Below are 22,411 nucleotides of genomic sequence, written 5' to 3' on the forward strand. Positions count from 1 at the left end.
CCCTTCATCAAGTAGGGAAATGTACCCGAACCAGCTAAATGACGACTCACCCATGATTCACATTTCGCTATTTGAATGTGTGTTAACACGACAAACATATGACACCTTAAAAGAGTTTTAATATGATGTACAGACTAGATTTGAGTTCTCTTTAAAGAGGGTCCATGCTTTGTATGAATAACTTTTCTAGTTTTTCATGAGTTTGTATCAGTTACCTATTTTCACCTCTTAGGGAACTTGTCGACAGTTCAGGAATATCATAGCCAAGAGACTCCATCATGCCCGCTATGTGGGAACGCATTTACCAACTGGTGAGGTGCTACATCCAGTTTTCGGATGGTGAGTGTATACATACATCTCTCTAGTATAAAAGAAGATCCTGAGACAAGATGAGACTATTTCCAAGAGATTATCAAGATAAGACAAGACTTTCTTCTCAACCACAGTCCTCTCATCTCTCATTCGTGTGAATGCTTTTGACAGACACAGTTTCTGCTCTCTCAGCTCTTACAAATTTTAACATTTTCCGCACTTTAAGTTCCCAATTAAAGAATATGTATTATGTCCAAATCTTACTGAAGAAATTCATCCTGAAGGGTTATCAACAGAAGAAATGAGTACGCAAGCAATCCTAGCACCGAGAAATGATGAACTCAGAAGAATCAACTCAAAAATTGATCAAATACATGGCAAATTGGTTACATGCGTATCAATAGATTATGCTGAAACAGTTGGTGGTGATCGTGCGGAAGATGAAAATATCAAATTGCAATATCCCAAAGAATATCTACAACCGTTAATACCGTCCAGTCTTCTACTGCCCGAATTACTGTTGAAAGAAGGATGTAACCAAGAAAGGTAATGTAGTACATCTCCCGCAGATAACATTAGACACCAAAGGAGATCTTGATATGCCATTCGTATTAAAACGTTAAGTTTCCCTTTAGAATAGCTTTTGCAAAGACTATTAACAAATCACAGAGACAAACAATTGAAAAAGCCGGTTTATTTATTAGAGAGAAAGAAACGAAGTTCACTCACAGGTGGTGTTACGTTGCGTTATCACGATGTAAATCCAAACACACAATCAAAATGAAATGCGATACTGACAAAAATTTAATTCAAAAAATTGTTTTTACTGAGTAAAAGTGTAAGTTTAAAAAGTATTTGCGTGTTATTTTGAAAACCAAACAGTTATTCGTTGCGTTATACGATTTTGTTCTAACACAACATGAAACATAATTTACTTTTAAATTATTACGTTTTACTATTTTTTACTATGGTTAATTCCTCACAGCAATGTAAAATAGTTACTTCTATTATGCATATGTAACAATTCCCATGAAAATAAAATTTGTTTAAATTGTACATCCACATTCCCATACGCGAGCGGCAGAAACGCAAAATGTCTATCATGTGAAGGAAGCGAGCAGGGGCAAAGCCCCCTAGTCTACTATATACTTGTATTACATTTATTCTATTTTAGGAAAAACGTGAGAGGTCTCTCCCATCCATACACCCACCATTAGTTTTCTTTACTTTCTTCTTTAGGTGACGGCCACTGGGAGTCCAAGTCTGTACTGGTAGCAATGGTTACAGTGTAACTACTTGCCATCTGTGGGTCCCAGTCCATTAAAGAGCTTGCTGAAATGCAGTTGCATAAACACGACAATACATCCCGGCGAGCGAAGCAAGCAGGGGGCAAAGCCCCCTAGTAAAACATAGTAGTGTTTTGCCAACATAAAGCAATTTGCAGCTTTGCCAAGTTATCCTATCGTAACTGGAGAACTTTACTGCACTCCATTCAAGGCACAGTCTATCTGTGATGCCAAGATGAGACCGATATACATCATGCAATGGTTACTTGGGTCAATCCACGATTCATTTACATTGAGCCAAAGTAGCTTTGGCATACGTGATGGTACTATATGTGACATCTGGCTTGTTGGTAAAGTAACTGATTTAATCCTCAATTTTTCATATGACCTCTGCCATTCACTGTAACAGCCTTCATGTTGTTATAATATGCAATATAAATGTGTGTACTTATTTGAGAATCATGTCTGGCCCCACGAAACTAAGAGTTATGTAACTGTTTATACAGTATATCTTCAAAAAATAGATATTGATCTCTCAATCTTCTCCAAAGACATAATATCTACAAAGTTATTTTCCTTAAGTTCTAAACTATGATTTGATTGCTTTTTGTTTTTGATTAATAAATGAAGATGAAAGCTGTGGATAAGGGAGAGTTACAACAAAGACAAGACAGGGGTACAATTTAAAACCAAAGATGAAACGTTTACCATCTAACTTTGAGTTTAATGTAGCAGAGCAACTGTCCTTTGCCTGCGCAGGTGTTGCATGTCTTAAAGCCATGGCCAGAACAGGCTGAGCAACTGCAAAATAAAAATGAGAAAAAGTGAACGTACTTTGTGAAAAAACAAAATTCTCAAACCTGCTTAATCCAATTCACTGATGCGGGAGCCAGCACTAATTCTGGCAATGCTGGACTCAAGAAAAGAACAGTTAATACAAAATCCATTTATTACTTGATACATACTTTAATCACTTCCGATTTTTGTTTATTAATTTAGAAGGATCAATGTACTTTACCCCACACTTTCACCAATTAATTAAATTCCAAAAAAGTAAATCTCAGTGAAACACATAAAAGTTTTACATTCTCAACAAAAAAAAAAAAAAAGTCTTATGGATGGGTGAGCTCTTTTTCAGAGACTGAGTTCTGGTGTTTGTCCATCTTTAGCATCTTGTTTATGCTAGAAGAGAACTTACTCCTACAACTGGCAGAGAGAAGAAGCCCTTTATAATTCAAAAATAGGGAATGCAACCTCTCCTTATATTCAAGATGTGTACCCTGTGTGATGGATGGCCGGCCATTTATCCCGGCCAATACCCCCAAGCCGCCAGGTGGAGCTCTCCTTGCAGCGTGGAGGTCCCCAGAAGACCAGCAGGGCATCATGGACATTGGAGTTTTTATGCAAAGCCCTGCTGGATGCCGTGGGGACCACAGGAGGGAGCTGCAGGGAGGACCGAGGGCTTCTTCGTGCCCTGTGACCCGGAGGTTCGTCACAGGAAGAGCGACGGACTTCCGGGTTGAAGAAAGGGACTATTTACCCTGACCCGGAAGGAATAAGGACTTGTGGACTGGGGATTGAGAACACTTCCGGGTCAGGAGGTATAAAAGGACTGTGGGAACTCACAGACAATGAGCTGAGCTGGGTGGAAGGGTGGCAACGTGTCTGGGAGCTGGAGGATTGTGTATTATTGTGGTTTTATTGTAATTTATGAGTATTGTGGTGGAGAGTGTGCTTTGTGCACTGTGGCGACAAAATAAAGTCAACTTGAGGACTTTTACCTGGTGTCTGGAGTCGTGGACAGGGGTTCAAGGGAGCGAGAACGCCCCCTATCGTTCACACCTGTCAATTGTTTGAGCCAAAATGAGAGTCCCTTGTGTCCTTAAATGCAAGGCCAATACAAGCACACCCACCATTCCCTTTGCCAGATGTTGCATGCAGACTTACACACTACATACAAGTAAACCTAGCACTTAAACTGGATTACACCTGCCACAGATTTAAGCGTGTCTAAGACCGGTCTTGCTAGCAGTCTATACTATGCAGTTATTGTTCAATCAAACAGTAATCAGTCCTTGTCCAGGCTTTGGTCTTCTTACATCTCAGCTACTGCAACTCTCTGCTTGCAGGGTTGGCTGCATGTGCTACCAAGCCACTGCAGATGATTCAAAATGCAGCAGGACATCTTGTGTTCAACCAGTTGAGTCGGTCATGTTTCACCCCTCTTTGCAGGTTACTGGCTACTCTGGTGCCCTGTAGCAGCACATATCACGATGAAATCCTTGATGCTTGCCAAAGAGTTGTCATTGGTTTAGCATCTACAGTTAAGAATATGGAGAAACTTGTGAGGTCCTATTCATCTTCTTGCCGACTCAGGACTGCTAGTGAAAAGTATCTAGTCATGCCCTGCCCGCGTAGCTCCATGCTGGTGAAATAAGCTGCTCACCGTCATCTGAACCACTGACTTCCTCACTGTCTTCAAGTAGCATCTGAAGACTCACCCAAAGCATGTAGTCCCAATGATGCCCATTAGAGTGGGATATACTGCCAAACCCAGCTAGATATAAGGACAACAGACAATCTTTATAAAATAAAAAGGTTTATTACTAGAAAAATGCTCTGAAACAAAAGCAAGCTCCATAGAGCACAAAAAGCAAAACGGAGTTGCTTACGAACAAAGTCACAAAATAAAACATCCAGAAAACACAAAGAGAGAAAAAAACACAAGTAAACTCACCACTCCCTAGTAGATTCGAAATTAAACACCAGGAACTGTGGGAGACCCTCCAGTTTTATAGGGTGGAGGGCGTAGGGAACCACCCACAAAACACACAGACAAAACAAAGGCAGCTTAAATACCCAACCAAAGCCAATCGTAAAGAATGGTACACACATCAAAGTAACAAAAATTAACAAAAGAGGCATAAAAAATGACTTTGAACCCCATGATGCTCTTGTTCAGAGTATATCTGTTTAACTCAGGGGTCCTCAATCATAGTCCTGGAGGGCCACAGTGGCTGCAGGTTTTTGCTCCAACCCAATTGCTTAATAAGAAGCTCTTATTGCTCAAGCAACACTTCTGCTTCACTTTAGTTGTCTCGCTTGTTAAGATTTTGAACCCTTATTGCTTATTTTAGTCTTAGACAGTCGTATTCTTGGTTTTAAATTGCTCCTAATTAGCAATAACATGCAAATTAACAAATTAACATGGCTGTTGCTTCACCACCTGAGGCCACAGGTCCGCCATGCCCTCGACCCTCTGCAGTTCGCATACCAGGAGAAGGTGGGAGCGGAGGATGCCATCATCTATATGCTACACCGATCCCTCTCCCACCTGGACAGAGGCAGTGGTGCTGTAAGAATTATGTTTTTGGACTTCTCTAGTGCCTTCAACAACATCCAACCTCTGCTCCTTAGAGACAAGCTGAGATGGGAGTAGATTCACACCTGGTGGCATGGATTGTGGACTATCTTACAGACAGACCTCAATATGTGCGTCTTGGGAACTGCAGGTCTGACATTGTGTTCAGCAATACAGGGGCGCCACAGGGGACTGTACTTTCTCCGGTCCTGTTCAATCTATATACATCAGACTTCCAATATGACTCGGAGTCCTGCCACGTGCAAAAGTTCACTGATGACACTGCTATTGTGGGCTGCATCAGGTGTGGGCAGGAGGAGGAGTACAGGAAGCTAATCAAAGACTTTGTTAAATGGTGCGACTCAAACCACTTACATCTTAACACCAGCAAAACCAAGGAGCTGGTGGTGGATTTTAGGAGGCCCAGGCCCCTCATGGACCCTGTGATCATCAGAGGTGACTGTGCAGAGGGTACAGACCTATAAATACCTGGGAGTGCAGCTGGATGACAAATTGGACTGGACTGCCAATACTGATGCTCTATGTAAGAAAGGTCAGAGCAGACTATACTTTCTGAGAAGGTTGGCATCCTTCAACATCTGCAGTAAGATGCTGCAGATGTTCTACCAGACGGCTGTGGCGAGTGCCCTCATCTACGCAGTGGTGTGCTGGGGTGGCAGCATAAAGATGAGACGCCTCACGCCTGGACAAACTTAAGAAGGCAGGCTCTATTGTAGGATTAAAGTTGGACAGTTTAACATCTGTGGCAGAGCGGTGGGCATTAAGCAAACTCCTGTCCATCATGAAGAATCCACTGCATCCACTGAACAGTGTCATCTCCAGGCCGAGGAGTAGCTTCAGTGACAGACTGAGGAGATCGTTCCTCCCCCACACTATGAGACTCTTCAGTTCCACCCGGGGAGTAAATGCTAACATTACTCAGTTATTGTCTGCTTTTTTATTTTTATTTTTTTCATTTTTCATTTTTATTACTATTTAATTTAATATTTTTTTTATCAGTATACTGCTGCTGGATTATGTGAATTTCCCCTTGGGATTAATAAAGTATCTATCTATCTATCTAAATGACAAAAGAGACTAGCATTTCTCCATTTAGCTTGTTACCATTTACATCTGTTTGTAACCATGCACTATTGGGTTAAATGAAATACTTGGAAGGAAATTGAAGAGGAAAAAGTGAAGGACTAAGAATTACTCATTCATTTTAGCCTTCAAATCATTTGGATGATATCCTTAGAGAGAGAAAGAAAATCTAGAATATAAGAATTACCTGACATAGCAGAGTTAAAACACTAACAAGCCATGAAATTAAATTATTGGCAAGAACTGCTTTCTAATTAAGCACTCGGGTTAGAACAAAAACCTGCAGCCACTGCGGCCCTCCAGGACGGTGATTGATGACCTCTGGTCTAACTGAACATGGCTTTGAGATGTTCTCATAATTAAGTTTTGTGCTCGGCTTGCTTTAAAACTCTTCACTCGTGATGGTCACAACCTTGTCCGGTCACACTTATTCATCAAGAGTCTCCCCAGACTGACGTTTACTTGAAAATGTTAAACTTTTTTGTAAGTTACTTTAGATAAAAAAATCATAAATTTAGAGAATAATCTATGGTAATTAGGAAAAAGATAAGAGAAGTAATGGAAAAGTTTCCAATTGGCATTTTTAAAAATATCTGTTTATTAAACAACATTTGCTATACCTTTTCATTTCACATTAGTGGTGTGTAAATTATGAATGTTAAATATTTCATATTTAAAATGTTTAGCAGAATTAAGCAGGTCAAAAATAACTAGACTGATACTCACCACACATGCCCCGTACCATTACAGTGCGTACATCTCGAATTGGAACTGGTGACACGAGAACCATTGCACACCCAGCAACACCTCTGTATTAAAAGCACAAAACAGGCACAAATATTAAATGAAAAGTTATTTGTTACGAGAGAGAGAGAGAGAGAGAGAGAGAGAGAGAGAGAGAGATATTAGGAGTACATGCTGATACAGCACATTGCCATACCCACATAGAAATAAAAGGCAGTGTGCTCCGTGGTTACTATCTCAGGAGGGCGTTAACATATTATCATCCCTTGTACCAATAATGTGAGCTTTCTGCATTCAACTTATACGACTAACAGTAGAAAATACCAGAAATTATACTGTAAAATCAAGTCCCGACTTATCCATGGGAGAACTTATCCGTGAGTATATACGGTATGTTAAAATACTGCTTATGGTTTATAAAGCCTTAAATAATCTCGCTCCATCTTATATATCGGAATGTCTGACACCTTATATTCCAAATCGTAACCTTAGATCCTCAAATGAGTGTCTCCTTATAATTCCAAAAGCTAAACTTAAAAGAAGTGGTGAGGCGGCCTTCTGCTGCTATGCACCTAAAATCTGGAATAGCCTGCCAATAGGAATTCGCCAGGCAAATACAGTAGAGCACTTTAAAACACTGCTGAAAACATATTACTTTAACATGGCCTTTTTATAACTTCACTTTAACTTAATCCTGATACTCTGTATGTTCAATTCTTCATAATAACTATTCACAGTGGCTCCAAAATCCATACTGACCCCAACTTTCTCTTCTGTTTCTTTTTCCGGTTTCTTTGTGGTGGCGGCCTGCGCCACCACCACCTACTCAAAGCATCATGATGCACCAACATTGATGGACTGAAAGCCAGAAGTCTACGTGACCATCATCATCAGGTCCTTCCATGAAAACCCTAAATACAAAGAGGACTGTTTGACTTGTGTTAGGTAGATTGCCCAGAGGGGACTGGGCGGTCTCTTGGTCTGGAACCCCTACAGATTTTATTTTTTTCTCCAGCCTTTGGAGTTTTTTTTTGTTTTGTTTTTTCTGTCCACCCTGGCCATCGGACCTTACTTATTCTATGTTAATTAATGTTGACTTATGTTTATTTTTTATTGTGTCTTCTATTTCTCTATTCATTTTGTAAAGCACTTTGAGCTACATTTTTTTGTATGAATATGTGCTATATAAATAAATGTTGATTGATTGATTGATTGATTGAAAATGTTTTCCTATATATAGTCAGTAGGATATATAATCAATATAAATAGTCAATGGGAGGTTCTATTATAACCCCTACAAGCTAAATTGAAAATGAAATAGAGTAATCTCTCGCTATATTGCACTTTGACTTTCGTGGCTTAACTCTATTGCGGATTTTATACTGTATGTAAGCATATCTAAATATATAATGCAGATTTTTCGCTGCTTCATGGGTTTCTGTGGACAATGGGTCTTTTAATTTATGGTACATGCTTCCTCACTTGGTTTACCCAGTTGATTTCATAAAGGGACGCTATTGGTGGATGGCTGAGAAACTACCCAATCAGAGCACGGAGTGAAGTTCCTGTGTGCCAATTGGCTCAGCGATGGAGCGCCGACTTCGATTCCGCTGCGTTAACCAGGAAGTCTCGTCTCGCTCTTTCAGCGTCAACGTGTTTTGCTGTGTAAAGAGTTAACTTTTGTGCTCTTTTGTTTCTTTGTGCATATTCAAGTCCTTCGTTACGGCTCCAAAATGATCTGCTCCTGCTACTACTTCAGGGGCTGTGCCCAAGCACCAACGGAAGATGCTAATGACTGTCGAAAAGGTAAAAGTTTTGGATATGTTGAATGAAGGGAACAGCTACACCGCTGTAAAACGCCATTACGGCATCAATGAGTCCACGGTTCTTTTTATTTAAAAAGGAGGAAAAGAATATAAGATCTACTGCCACAGTGTCCTTTAACCAGGGCACAAAACAAGTTGTAAGAGGATGTAATAAGGCGGTAGTCCTTAGTACATTTACGTACGTTACTGTCACTGTACACATTTTTTACTTTATAGAATTTTTCTTGCATTGTACTTATTTATTACTGTTGGGCTGTCTGTTGTAATGACTGTAACATATGTGATATCGGAGACGCTCGATATCTTTAAAATAATATTTAGGTTTTACTGTACAGTATATAAACTGTGTTTACATACATAATTTCAACAAATCTTACCTAATATCTAAGAGAATACAAAGGGTTTATGCTGTATAACTGTGCGGGAAACGTTCATAAGCGTGTGGGAGAGTTTATAAGGGCTTAAAATATATTAAAATAACCATATGAACATATAGTTTTTTACTTCGCGGATTTTCACCTTTCATGGGGGGTTCTGGAATGCAACCTCCGCGATTGAGGAGAGATCACTGTATTCTAATTATTTCCTGTCTGACTACAGACTAAGTTCAGTTTATGATCTGCCTTGCTTTCAGTTGGTGAGGAATGGAGGGCCAAAAGTTTCGAATGTATTGAACATACTGACACACTAAAGTGAAGCCTATGAGTTTGCCATAGAAAAGTAACAACTTTAAGTATAAAAAGTAAATGAAGTTTAACAAGAACAAGCTAAGATTGTAATGAAACAAAAAAGAAACCTCTCTTCTCCTTTTTGCCTTTAATTTTGCGTGCGTAATAACTTTAATATTTTGTGATTTGTTCCTTTATAAATCTTCAAACCTTTTTAAAAAAGAACTTTATAAGACTGAGAGGTTTCTTTGGTTACACGTTTGACTCCCGCTGGATTCTACTTTGCCAACTCAGTAGCTGCTTGATTTTGGGAACCTGGAAAAGACTTCGCTACAGGCACTATGTAAAGACTGAATCTTAGAAGATGAAAAATGGGTTTGGTGATTGGTACAAGAGCAGGAATGTATACTATTCAATAGAATAAAGGTGCCATTCCAGCCACACAGGTCTATCAAAACATCTTCAGTTAATTTGTTTTAAGCTTTTAAATAATCAAATCTGACTGTGTAGTGGTTAGCACATCAATGTTACCATTGGCATTGTTGGCTCCCCTTATTGTTTGTCTGTTTGTTTGACGGGGTGGACTTGTCTCAATGTGGAGGTTAAGATCTGCAGCTTTAAGGAAGAAGATGTATTGTGGACTGGCCAGTCGCAAGGGCAAACAGTTTTTTTTTTAAAAGAACCCACAAGTCCGAAGCAAAAGAGGGTTTTCAAACATCAGTGGACCTCAGGAATTTCCTTTTGAGCAGAGGAAACACAACCTATTATGACAGAAACCTGTTCTGCACCATCTAGAGGTGGATTGTTTACTGGTTGTGGTGAGACAAGTTGAGAGGGATTATTCTAAAGGAGTGGACTGTTTTAAGACAGTGGAAGAGTCGGTAGGAATAAAACGCGTTTTTTGACTGGGAAGTTTCCCTATTTTCATTATCGTATTTCACAAACATATTTTGATTATGTATCGAACTTGCACATCATCAGGATTAATATTTGCTGGACATCTGTTATTTATGTGGTTCATGTTGTTTCTTGCTCGTCTTGCGTTTGTGAATTGAACATGTGTGCATCAATATTGTATTCTGCGTCTTGATTTGATTTAAATACAATCATAATGTTTAGCTTTATATTATACCAGTAATGGCGGACTGCATGATAATGTGCAGTGAATACACACTTGACGAATAGTTTTCATCCTCTTTCTCTGTACGTTTAACATTCATTTGCTCAGAGGTTGATGCGCTTGCTGCTTCCTGAGCAACTCTTCTTTTCACCACCCTAGCGGCCCGCTTCCTCTCTTCTTCTGTAGACATCTTTTCGCATTAAAACTGATTAAGTCAGTGTTTGTGTTGCAATTACTTAGTACGTTTTTCTTAGTTTTTCACTTATGCTGGGACTTAAGTCTTCAATCTGCCTCAAGAATGACTTAAGATATGAAGAGGTAGAGGAAGTGACGGCGAAGGTGGTAGGGATGAGAACGGGGCCTGTACGCATGCGCACACGCCTGCTGCCGAGAGTTGATTCTACAACAAAAATACAAAAAAAGAGTAATAAAAAAATCATCACTTCGAAAGAGGACAGTAGACGTCACGTAGTATATGTTGTAAGATATGGCCGACCATGTACCCCGGCCAATACCCCCAAGCCGCCAGGTGGAGCCCTCCTTGCAGCATGGAGGTCCCCAGAAGACCTAAGCAGGGCATTATGGACCATGTAGTTTTTGTGCACCGCCCTGCTGGATGCCATGGGGCCACGAGAGGGAGCTGCAGGGAGGACCAAAGAGTTCTTCATGCCCTATGACCCGGAAGTTCGTCATAGGAAGAGCGACGGGCTTCCGGGGTGAGAAAAAACATTATTTACCCTGACCCGGAAGGAATAAGGACTTGTGGACTGTTGGGAAGGAACACCTCCGGGTAAGGGAATATAAAAGGACTGTGGGAGCTCCCAGATGATGAGCTGAGTTGGGAGGCAGGGTGGCTAAGCGTCTGGGAGTGGAGGATTCGTTTATTGTATTTGTGATTATTATTGGAGAATTGTGGTGGAGAGTGTGCTTTGTGCACTTTATTATTATAATAAATATCATCATTGGATTTTACCTGGTGTCTGACGTATAGTCTGAGGGTACAAGGGTGCGAGAAGCATCATATTCTATTACAATGTGTACCAAATTTCAGGACAAACGGTTTGTGAGCTACAGGCGATTTAAAATCCTGGACAGAAAAACAGACAGCCACGGTAGCGTATTATATAAGAAGATATGCGGTGTATTCTTATTGTTGTAAACCTGGTAGCAGTTAAGGCCCCATTATTTTTATTAGAAAATAGTCGGTAGCAAGTAGCTGCAAACCAACTGTTTCCTTTAGGGCAATAGCTCCCTAGTTGGAATAAGTTATTTTAAATTGCAGCGTTTTAAGTAACCAGGAACTATATAGATATAATGTAAAAGGCAATATCCCTCCCATAGCGATATGGCGGTAAAAATCACATAAGAGAAAAATAACTTCGCTTTCTTTAATGACGATTTACGCAGCATAACAGACAAAAGGAAGCCATGATAACATTTTGTGTGTAGTTTGTCATTTTCATCACTGCGCTGAAAGGATTTTCGGGACGAACGATGATATCATCCATCCATCGGCTTCGAAGTGTTTGGCTGTTGTCCAAGCCTTTTTATACTGGTTCCACCACGTGTAGGCCTTTCCTTGGTTTCCAAACAAGGATAGGAAAAGATTCAATTTCATCTCTAACATATAGGAATTGAACAATGCCTACCCTCGCAGTTGTCCCCCTCATTCTCCAAATGCTAGCAGTTTCTAAATGCTGACTAGCCCTTGTGAGCCAAACTTGGCCTGCACAAATGTGAATCTATACTAATAAAAGGCAAAGCCCTCACTGACTGACTGACTCACTCACTCAATCATCACTAATTCTCCAAATTCCCGTGTAGGTAGAAGGCTGAAATTTGGCAGGCTAATTCCTTACAGCTTACTTACAAAGGTAAGCAGGTTTCATTTCAAAATTTCTATGCGTAACGGTCATAACTGAATCCTACTTACGTATATATATACGGCCATAGCCTGCAGCTCGGTTGCCGTGTGAGGCGGAGTTGTGTCCCCCATCACCATGCCTATCACCTAGTTGGCTGCCTGTCTATATTGCATCCCCCATACCCACGCCTCCCACGTAATTGAGTGCCTGCCCATATAAGGCCGTCCATCAGCAGCAATCCAATAGACATGCTGCTGCTAAATATTCGCAGGCAAATCAAAATGTTAATACCAGGAATGCCTGTTAAACATCTTAGATTCATGAGTAGCAATTTGGGTGGTGAGATGTCTATCGAGGTGATCACTGTAATATTTATATGTCATTGAAATGTATTATTATCAGGCATGGTTTAGGCACCTAAGTCATCAGGAAGGCACCGGAAAAAGGGACCTCAAGGTTACTATTATGGAAGTTAATTTAGAGCACGGATGCCGTGAATGTAAGAGCTGTAATAAATAAAGTTCCCCTGCATACTTTAAAAGAAAATCTCGCCATCATTTCATTTTTCACAATTTGTGAAAACAAGACATGGTGTCAGAATAGAGGACAGTCAGGGATTTTGTTGGAGTTCCCTCGCCACGAATTGACTGGGATTCTCTTAACCTGCCGGGAGAATGGAAAAAGTTCCGACAGCACGTGGAGCTGATGTTTTCTGGCCCGCTAAAAGGCAAAGACGAGAATGAGAAATGCAGCTACCTGCTCATGTGGAAAAAGGAAGAGACATTTTTAACACATGGACTCTCACCCAGGAGGAAGCCAGGGTACTGAAAACTTATTATGACCGTTTTGGGGCATTTGTCATGCCTAAGACGAATACGATATTTGCGAGATACAAGTTTAATGAGAAGACGCAGGGTTTTAATCACTTTGTAACGGAGTTAAAATTGCTGGCGAAGGACTGTGCTTATGCAAACGAAGATGAGATGGTCAGGGGTAGAAGAGTGTTTGGCACAAACTCAGCGAAAGTGCGACAGAAACTTTTAAGTGCCAGGTCTGAGCTAACATTAAATAAAGCCGTGGACATCACAAGATCGCACGAGATAGCACAAGCACAGCTGAGAACCTTTGATGCATGTACTCCGAGCAGCTCACGTGAACCGACTGTGAACGCAGTACGCAGACAACAAGCAAGAGCTCCAAAGAGCGCTGAACAAAAAACGTATTACACAATTGAGAAGGCAGCAAAAGAATATGAAGCGAGAGACGCATACAAGCATATTCATAAGTGCAGCTACTGTAGAAACAAAACACACAGTGGAAAAAGTCAGCTAAAGGAAGACGGTGTAAGAAATGTGGTAAATTGAACCACTTCGCTAAAGTTTGCAGGACTGGGAAAGGTGAACCCGTGCATGCAGTGTGTGATGTCTCAGATAAAGAGGAAGACAAGCTGCTTATTGATGCAGTGAGAAAGGAACAACCCCCTGAACCTGAACAAGCCTTTGTAGACATATTAATAGGGAAAGCAAGGTGTAAAGCTTAACTTTAAATTAAGTTCATAGACACGCTGCCGCTAAATATTCGCAGGCAAATCCACAACTTAATACTGGGAATGCCTATTAAACATCTTAGATTCACGAGTACCGATTTGGGTAGTGAACACTTCGATGAATAAAACCTGTTATCTTTTCAACGGTTGACAAACACGGAATGTAACTTGAACACAACACATCCTCCAAATACGAACCTGATCGAAAGAAATAATGATAATCAAATTCTTGATGACAGCAACAATCATAACAGTCACAAAACAATTACATTGACAATCATGTTACGTTATTTTTAAAATGTTTCCTTTTCTTTTTCATAACTTCTTTAACACACTACTTCTCCGCTGCAAAGTGCGGGCATTTTGCTAGTGAATCCATAAAACAATTTCTTGCACAGAGCAGAGTGACATTAAACTTACATTCGTGTTACACTAACCTGACAGATTTCCGAGTAAAGCGGGGGTATCCGTACAACTGTTTCTCTTGGGGACAGAATGTATTTGTAAGTTCGTATACACGTGCTAATTTCGATCACAGATATTGTTGTTGTACTGTATTTAGTACAGTGTTTCTCATCCTCTTTGGTATCAACCACAATAAAGTTTCTTTGTGACCCACCAAGGAGGTGCATCAGAGCAGGACTGGAGGGCAGGACCCTTGCTGAGTCGAGTACGATTGTCAGTGCAATTCCCTGTTGGTCAATCGAAAGCGATCAACAGAGCAGTGACCCACCGAGACCAATATAAACAATGGCAACTTGCAATCCACCGGCGGCAGGACGTGAGCCACTGTCGTTGATAAACACTGACCTATTACTTTGTTACTGTGTACTAATATTACGTTATCAAAAGATACTTACCCTTCCAGTATTAATGCACTCTCTGCAAGCCGTTCTCCCAAGCTGCAAACAGGTGTGACATCCCTTCAATTAAAAAAAAAAAACAAATATAAATATCAGTAAAAATTAAAAAAAAAAATGAAATTAAAGAATTGATATTGAAATGCTCAAAAATAGTTCATATATTTTTACTACTTTGTAAGACAATGCTTAAAAATTGGTGGGAAGGTGGGGGAGACGTTGCAATGTAACACTTTGTTGTGGAAAATACTCAGTGAATAAAGAAGAGTCTTGAGCCTTTGTTATATATGAACTCCAAACACAGATGTCCTTTATTTATACTTACACTTATACTGCAACATGGCAGACTGAAGAAATCTTAACACAAGACAACCTTTAATCAGCTAGGCTCGTTTACATATAATGACTATGAAGCATTTCAAACAAACCAATCAGCATACAGATAAATGGTATGGCCCAGAAACCCACCTCTGCTAGTATTAAGTAAAGTCCCAAAATAGTTCATTATTACGAGTCATATGATGCCTGGTTAAAAAGAAATAAGACTTCTTACATGTAAAAGGTCATCAGAGAACAATATAAAAGTTAAAGGCTATATATGATCATATTTTCTAATTTAAATGTCCTGGTACAAATGTCAGAGTGTCCTAGTTAAACAGACAGGCAGTTTCAAGAACATTTTTCTTTTACATACTTGTACATTATAAACAAGTTGGGGAATTCTCATGGTGCCATCAGTCCCAGAATGATGCAAAGAAAAAGGAATTACAAAAATAATTTAAACATACACAGTGTTTGTTACATAAATGAAAAATACAAAGAAAAATAAAGTAGCAAAATAAGTAGGATTACAATAAAGCTATGGCCCATCTTGTCCTTCCTAACAATGTCTTCCATGTAGGTGGGAATAGTTCACAACCTGCTGTTCCCATTCCAAATCCCATATCTTTTGTCTGCAGCCATACAACTTGCACTGCAGAACAGGTGATCTACATGATGCTAAATATATTTGGAAATAACAGTTGAATAGATGAAGAACTAGGAAAAACTTGGATTACTGTTGAAAGTAAGTCAGGGAGGCCAGCAGGAGCGCTCAAACTGTGGTTTGTGTGTGGACCTCAATGCCCCAGTGGAGTGATGGATGCACTGTACTGATAACAAATGATGCCATCCTTCAGATGAGACCTAAAACTGTGATCCAGTATGGTCATAAAAGAACCCTGGGCATCTTTCGAAAAGAGTAGGATGTACACCGATCTCCTGGCTAAATTGCCCACCAAAACCTTGTCCATTATGGCCCTCGATTCATCCTCTGTGCATTATTGGCTAACTCTCTGTCACCTCTTCTCCACCTAAGAGCTAATTTTTGTGGTAACATATGGGTGTAAAAATGGTGGATGCTACACATTGGTGGTGGTTGAAGTGTCTATGAAAAGCACAACATAAATGTAACTCTCCATCTGTCTCTCAAATCCCAGCTTTCTCTTCTTCCTCTTTCACCCCTGACCTGTCATCCTTCCACCAGTGAATGGGTTACCTTCACGCGCCTCCTGACTCAACAATCAAACTTGTGGTGAAGAAGTGTGTTTGAACTCCACTGCATTGTCATTTCTGAGAGACCTCTATTGTACTGCAATTCAGCAGTCCCGCACAACAGCCAATGACACTGCATGGCTCAATCACATGATTACAGAGAAGAAACTCCAAAGAATGCAAGCAGTGGCTAACAGCACTCAAGGGCTTAAACCTGCAATTGCTCGGTCCTAGGTATGATGTTAGTAATGACACCTACCTTAACCGAGGATGTGTGAGGAACTCGAACATCCGTTTTGTTATCCTTAAACAATTCTGGAACCTGAACTACTATGGTCCAAGGGGAAGGCGAAGGTGCACCGAAAGCATCTGCAATCTGACCTGATAAAACAGAAAGCCTAAGTTAGGACATACAATCTTAAATAGTTTAATCAACTGCTTTGTTTTTTTTTTTATATACAGTCGGACCTCGCTAAATCGAACTCAAAGGGACCAGAAAAAAAATTCGACTTACGGAGTTTACGAGTAAGGGAAAATGGCGTAATATGCACAGGTTAATCAAGGACATTATTTTTCCGGCTTAATTATAATAAACTATAGCCGTTTATTATATTGTCGTTTTATACGTATACATGTAGGCTACATACTGGTACATCAGCACTTCCTGATTGGGGGTGCTAGCAGAATCCATCGAGGAAGAAAAATGAAAAACATTATTTGTACAAAATCTTAATGTATCTATCCATTCCTAAATAATTAATTGGGCAGGCTATTTCGTATCAGTGCAATACGCTGCTTGTTAAAACGGATGACTTCCGCTCTTACGTGCACTTAGTGCTGCGTGGGTATTATGAACTATCATATGAACTCATATTTTTTCATACTTCTTCTCAAACCAAGGGGGTGCGAAATCGGCCTCGTCCGTCACAGGGGGTGCGAGTGTAAAATGAATCGGTAAGCGCTGCAGTACATGCATCTACAGTATGTATTATCGAACAGTGCAATGAAACAGGTTACCTTTAGAGAAAAAAGTCTGTTAACTTCGCTTGGCATCGATGTGCCGATGCATCTCGCTCATCAATCTCCTCAATCTCGTCACTGGACCGAAACACATCCAATTTTTGCAAAAGCTTCCCGTTAATAGGAACGTTCCTATCCCTTGCTTGCACAAACCACTTCAAAATGTATTGTTCAATGACGGGATACTCACATTCCCTCATCCTCTTCTGATGGCCACATGACTTCTCACTGTACAGTTTCAAAATCTTTTCTTTTTCTTTCAGAAAAGTGGAGAGTGTACTTGTGGGAATGCCGAATTGCTCTGCAATTTCCACGGTCTTCTTGTCGCCCTTTTCGACGGCTCTGATGACGGTAACTTGTTCCGCGATTGACAACGTTTTAAGCTTACGCTTACCAGTTGTCATTTTCGGGGCACGTACCATACGGGAGACTATGGAGAAGCACATAGACACAAACACTATTCAAGGCTCCTCCTGACAAGAGACTGACAAAGGTCAAGGGAAAATGGGTTTAAAAACGTCTTTCTTGAGACAATTTGGAAATTCCAGACGCCACCCGGTTGGTTAGGACTCATGGAGCACAAGGGACGCAGATTATTCCAGCCACTCACTTTAGTTTTCGGACATTTTTGGTCTCAAAATAGACGTCCTACCCTCAGAGAGTCGCTTAATCCCTTGTGGAATGCATTAAGGTAAGACTTTGCATCCCCTTTCTTGGTTTTCTGGACCATATGTTCTGAAATGTAGCCTCAGAATAATAACCCAAAGGCCATAGAAAATTCGACTAACGGAGGTTGGGAGCCGAAAAGTTTGAGTTGAGGAGATCTAAATACATTGGTCTTATGGGAATTCGGCCGGGGACTAACGAGCAATTCGAAATAGGGAGGTTTTTGACATAGGGAAGGTTGACTTAGCGAGGTCCGACTGTAAAAGCATTTTTGCTTTGAGAAAGAGCACTGCAAAGGTGGCACATTGAATTCCTTTGTTATCATTATATTGATTCATCTGTCCACCCATTTTTGGACATACTAATCCAGTTAGAGGTCACCTACAATTCTTAAATTAGTAATTGCAATTACCAGCTGACACTTCTTCTTTATTAGAAGGATGTACAGCTCTGCTTAACAGTGGACACCATGGTGCAAGGCCATGACAGGGTGTCTGTGTGGACAAGCAGACAACGGAAGAGAAGGTGATCCCTTAAAGGCTTTTTCTAACTTTCAATTTAAAGACTTGCTTTCTGTCTGCAGGATGTTCCAAGCAGTTACAAATTCCACCTTCGCCTATTTGAGGTGGTCTTCTAATTAGATGGTCAGTATCAGCATCTGTTTCAATCTTTCACTTATTAGCAGAAGCAAAGTTTGTTCACTCTTAACATTCCTCTGATGCAATTCATTCTTTAGTGTCATGATTTACACTATGAAATGTAATAGTTTAAACATGTAGCACGAATGCGCGTTGGAAAATCTCTTCACGGGCTCGACCGAGGTATGTGATAACCCACCGGGGAGAAAGGGTGCTGCCGCTAATGTTCTCTTCTCCTTTGCTATTCATAGTACCAAGAAACTGCCCAGCAAGGGCACCTATCCCCACAACTGGCTTGCGGACTATAAAGAGCCCAGCTGCCTGGAAGGAGATGTCATTCCCCATTTAGCGTGACCTGTCGGACAGATCTCTACAGATAGATTGCTGCTTTTGACAGCCCAAAAGAGCTTATTGTTATTGTGCTTGAGTGGCCACCTAAAGGCCTATATTTTTGTTTGGACAATGTAGAGAAAAGCCAAGCAAAATGACACCTTTTATTGGCTAACTAAAAAGATTACAATATGCAAGCTTTCGAGGCAACTCAGGCCTCTTCTTCAGGTAAGATGTTAATACAGAAACTGAAGTTCTCTGTGTTTATATATACACACACTCGGACAGGAACAACATTGGGAAATCTTTAAATGAGAAATCTTAAATGTAAAAAATTAATAGGTTCTTTCAGGCTAAGATTAATTTAACAAGAGAGAGAAGAACAATGTATGGTCAAGATCTTTGGATAAGATAACAGTTGTTCTTCTTTCTCTTGTTAAATTAATCTTAGCCTGAAAGAACCTATTAATTTTTTACATTTAAGATTTCTCATTTAAAGATTTACCAGTGTTGTTTCTTGTCCTAGTGTGTGTATATAAACACAGAGAACTCCAGTTTCTGTATTAACATCTTACCTGAAGAAGAGGCCTGAGTTGCCTCGAAAGCTTGCATATTGTAATCTTTTTAGTTAGCCAATAAAAGGTGTCATTTTGCGTGGCTTTTCTCTACATTCATAACGACTCACACAGTATAACACCCTAGGACTACAGACATGTTTGGACAATCAAATTAAACATGATAGGCCATACAAGACGGAGATAATATCATAAACTTTATATTGCATATGTTCTATTCTTTTCTGGGCGGCGCAGTGGTTAGCGCTGCTGCCTTGCAGTTAGGAGACCTGGGCTCGCCTGCGTGGTGTCTGCATGTTCTCCCCGTGTCTGCGTGGGTTTCCTCCCACAGTCCAAAGACATGCAGGTTAGGTGTATTGGCAATCCTAAATTGTCCCTAGTGTGTGCTTGGGGTGTGTGTGTGTGTGTCCTGCAGTGGGCTAGCGCCCTGCCCGGGATTTGTTCCTGCCTTGTGCCCTATGCTAGCTGGGGTTGGTTCCAGCGGACCCCCGTGACCCTGTGTTAGGATATAGCGGGTTGGGTAATGACATTCATTTTCTTAGAGTGCATACCATATTGTAATAAGAAAACCCCTTGTTATTGTTAAAAGGTACGGATTTAACTCCAGTTAATAGTACAAGATATTAAATTGTTTTAAATACAGAATTATAATATGCTATTAAAAAAATGTTCTGCATTTTTTCTGGTAAGACAGACAGAAGCTCTGAGGTAAGGTAGCTCACCTCACTAATCATGGCCCCGGAGAGTGGTGATTTGTTGCATATTGATTCACACGTGCAAGTAAGAGTTTCAAGTGACAATAATGAGCCTACAAACCTAAAAACCTTCTTCTGTACAATGAGCAATTTCTTTTGCTGTTTGTAATAATAATAATAATAATGCATCCATCCATCCATCCATCATCCAACCCACTATATCCTAACTACAGGGTCACGGGGGTCTGCTGGAGCCAATCCCAGCCAACACAGGGCGCAAGGCAGGAAACAAACTCTGGGCAGGGTGCCAGCCCACCGCAGAATAATAATAATAATAAATTTGATTTATATAGCGCCTTTCCCATGTTCAAGGCACTTAATGTGTGTTCTGTCAATGTTCCAGAAGAGACCAATGTGTTCAGGCAAAATATAAGCACGAAAATGCATTAAAACAGTTGTAATTGCATATGATGGGGTTTGTTTCCTGCCTTGTGCCCAGTGTTGGCTGGGATTGGCTCCAGCAGACCCCCGTAACCCTGTAGTTAGGATATAGCGGGTTGGATAATGGATGGATGGATGGATACTGTTTAACAAACAATAAATTGCTTATTCATTTAAAGCATGCTGTTCTCTTGTTTCAGACTCAGCTCCCTTGCACATATTACTGTGAATATTATGACCACTTGTGGGTGCAGCACAGGCAGCAGCCGCCTTTTACAGAAGCTCCATGTTCTCTGTTTTTTTTTTTTAACTTATTTTACTAGTTTGATCAAGGTTAAGATTTCAGGCACTGCAGACTTGAGTGCCAGCTCATCTGAAATGTCTTTCAGAAAACTGTTAATGTGGTAGACGTCTCAGGGAGCGCAAACAGCATCTGAAGGCTGCCTTATGTCTAATGCACCTAAAAACACAAGAGACACTTAGAAAGCAAAAGTGTCTTTTATTAAATATTCACAAAAATCAGCTGTTAGCACTGTAAGCGTGAGAGACTAAGCAGCTCTGTTACCATCCTGCCGCAGGAGTGGTTCACCCAAAGACATGAAGGATGAAGAATGGCTGGAACTGGTCTGCCATCCACTGTAATGGGCAGTGTTTGATTGATCACTTTCAGATAAAATAGATGATTTGTCTGCTCTCATAGCAGGCACGTCACACACAAGTACTGTGGCAGGGCTGAAACCTGATATACCTGACACTATTTTAATGCCAGACAGATTTTATGTTATTTGTGCAGACAGTGACACGGTAAGGTGTACAAAAGGTCAAAAGTTGTATTTTTGCTTTTAGTTTTCTCTCTTTTTCAGTAATGTGTGTAATTGTTTACTAAAATAGTTATGTATTTGCTTCTGTAAAAGGCCAACATTTCCTTTGGGACTAAAAGTTCTATCTATCAATACATTTATTTTCTAGGCTGTTTATCCAGCACTGGGTCATGAGAAGCTGGTGCCTACATCTACTACACTGAGATCGAGGCAGGATTGGGTGCCAGGCTCCTGCAAGTCACATTTATGCACACCCTCACATTGGCCCAATTTAGAACTGCCAATTAATCTAACTTAAATATTTGGGATTTGGAAGTAAAACTGAGGTATGCACGCAGACCATAATGAGAATGCAAAACCTATGGGTAACGTCAGTGGCATAGCTAGGGGCAGGTGGAGGGGGTGGTGTGCCCTGGGCAGCAAATTGTTGGGGGCAGCATTATTGGCCAAAAGGCTTGGTACAATTCGCTTGTAAGCAGCAGGGTCCAGAAAGTATTTCACAGCGCATCACTTTTTCCACATTTTGTTATGTTACAGCCTTATTCCAAAATGGATTCAATTGATTTTTTTCCTCAGAATTCTACACACAACACCCCATAATGACAACGTGAAAAAAATTTTCTTGAGATTTTTGCAAATTTATTAAAAATAAAAAAATTGAGAATGCACACGTACACAAGTATTCACAGCCTTTACCATGAAGCTCCAAATTGAGCTCAGGTGCATCCTGTTTCCCCTGATCATCCTTGAGATGTTTCTGCAGCTTCATTGGAGTCCACCTGTGGTAAATTCAGTTGATTGGACATGATTTGGACAGGCACACACCTGTCTATAGAAGGTCCCACAGTTGATAGTTCATGTCAGAGTACAAACCGAGCATGAAGTCAAAGGAACTGTCTGTAGACCTCCGAGACAGGATTGTCTCGAGGCACAAATCTGGGGAAGGTTACAGAAAAATTTCTGCTACTTTTGAAGGTCCCAATGAGCACAGTGGCCTCCA

At 40.5% G+C, this 22,411-nt stretch overlaps 1 protein-coding gene across 1 annotated transcript in view; it reads right to left on the bottom strand.

Moving 5' to 3' along the window:
• The window catches only part of LOC120540220 (protein SSUH2 homolog), a 53,437-nt gene that overhangs the window by 7,198 nt on the left and 23,828 nt on the right, over positions 1–22,411 (bottom strand). Inside the window, exons 7-10 of the mRNA XM_039770784.1 lie at positions 16,485–16,606; positions 14,693–14,755; positions 6,790–6,872; positions 2,307–2,399 (exon numbers count right to left, since the gene is read on the bottom strand). Coding sequence (XP_039626718.1) covers positions 2,307–2,399; positions 6,790–6,872; positions 14,693–14,755; positions 16,485–16,606 — 361 coding nt within the window. The remainder of the gene's footprint in view (positions 1–2,306; positions 2,400–6,789; positions 6,873–14,692; positions 14,756–16,484; positions 16,607–22,411) is intronic.

Source organism: Polypterus senegalus, chromosome 12 (genome assembly GCF_016835505.1).
Source record: "Polypterus senegalus isolate Bchr_013 chromosome 12, ASM1683550v1, whole genome shotgun sequence".
In the NCBI taxonomy this organism is placed as follows: Eukaryota; Metazoa; Chordata; class Cladistia; order Polypteriformes; family Polypteridae; genus Polypterus; species Polypterus senegalus.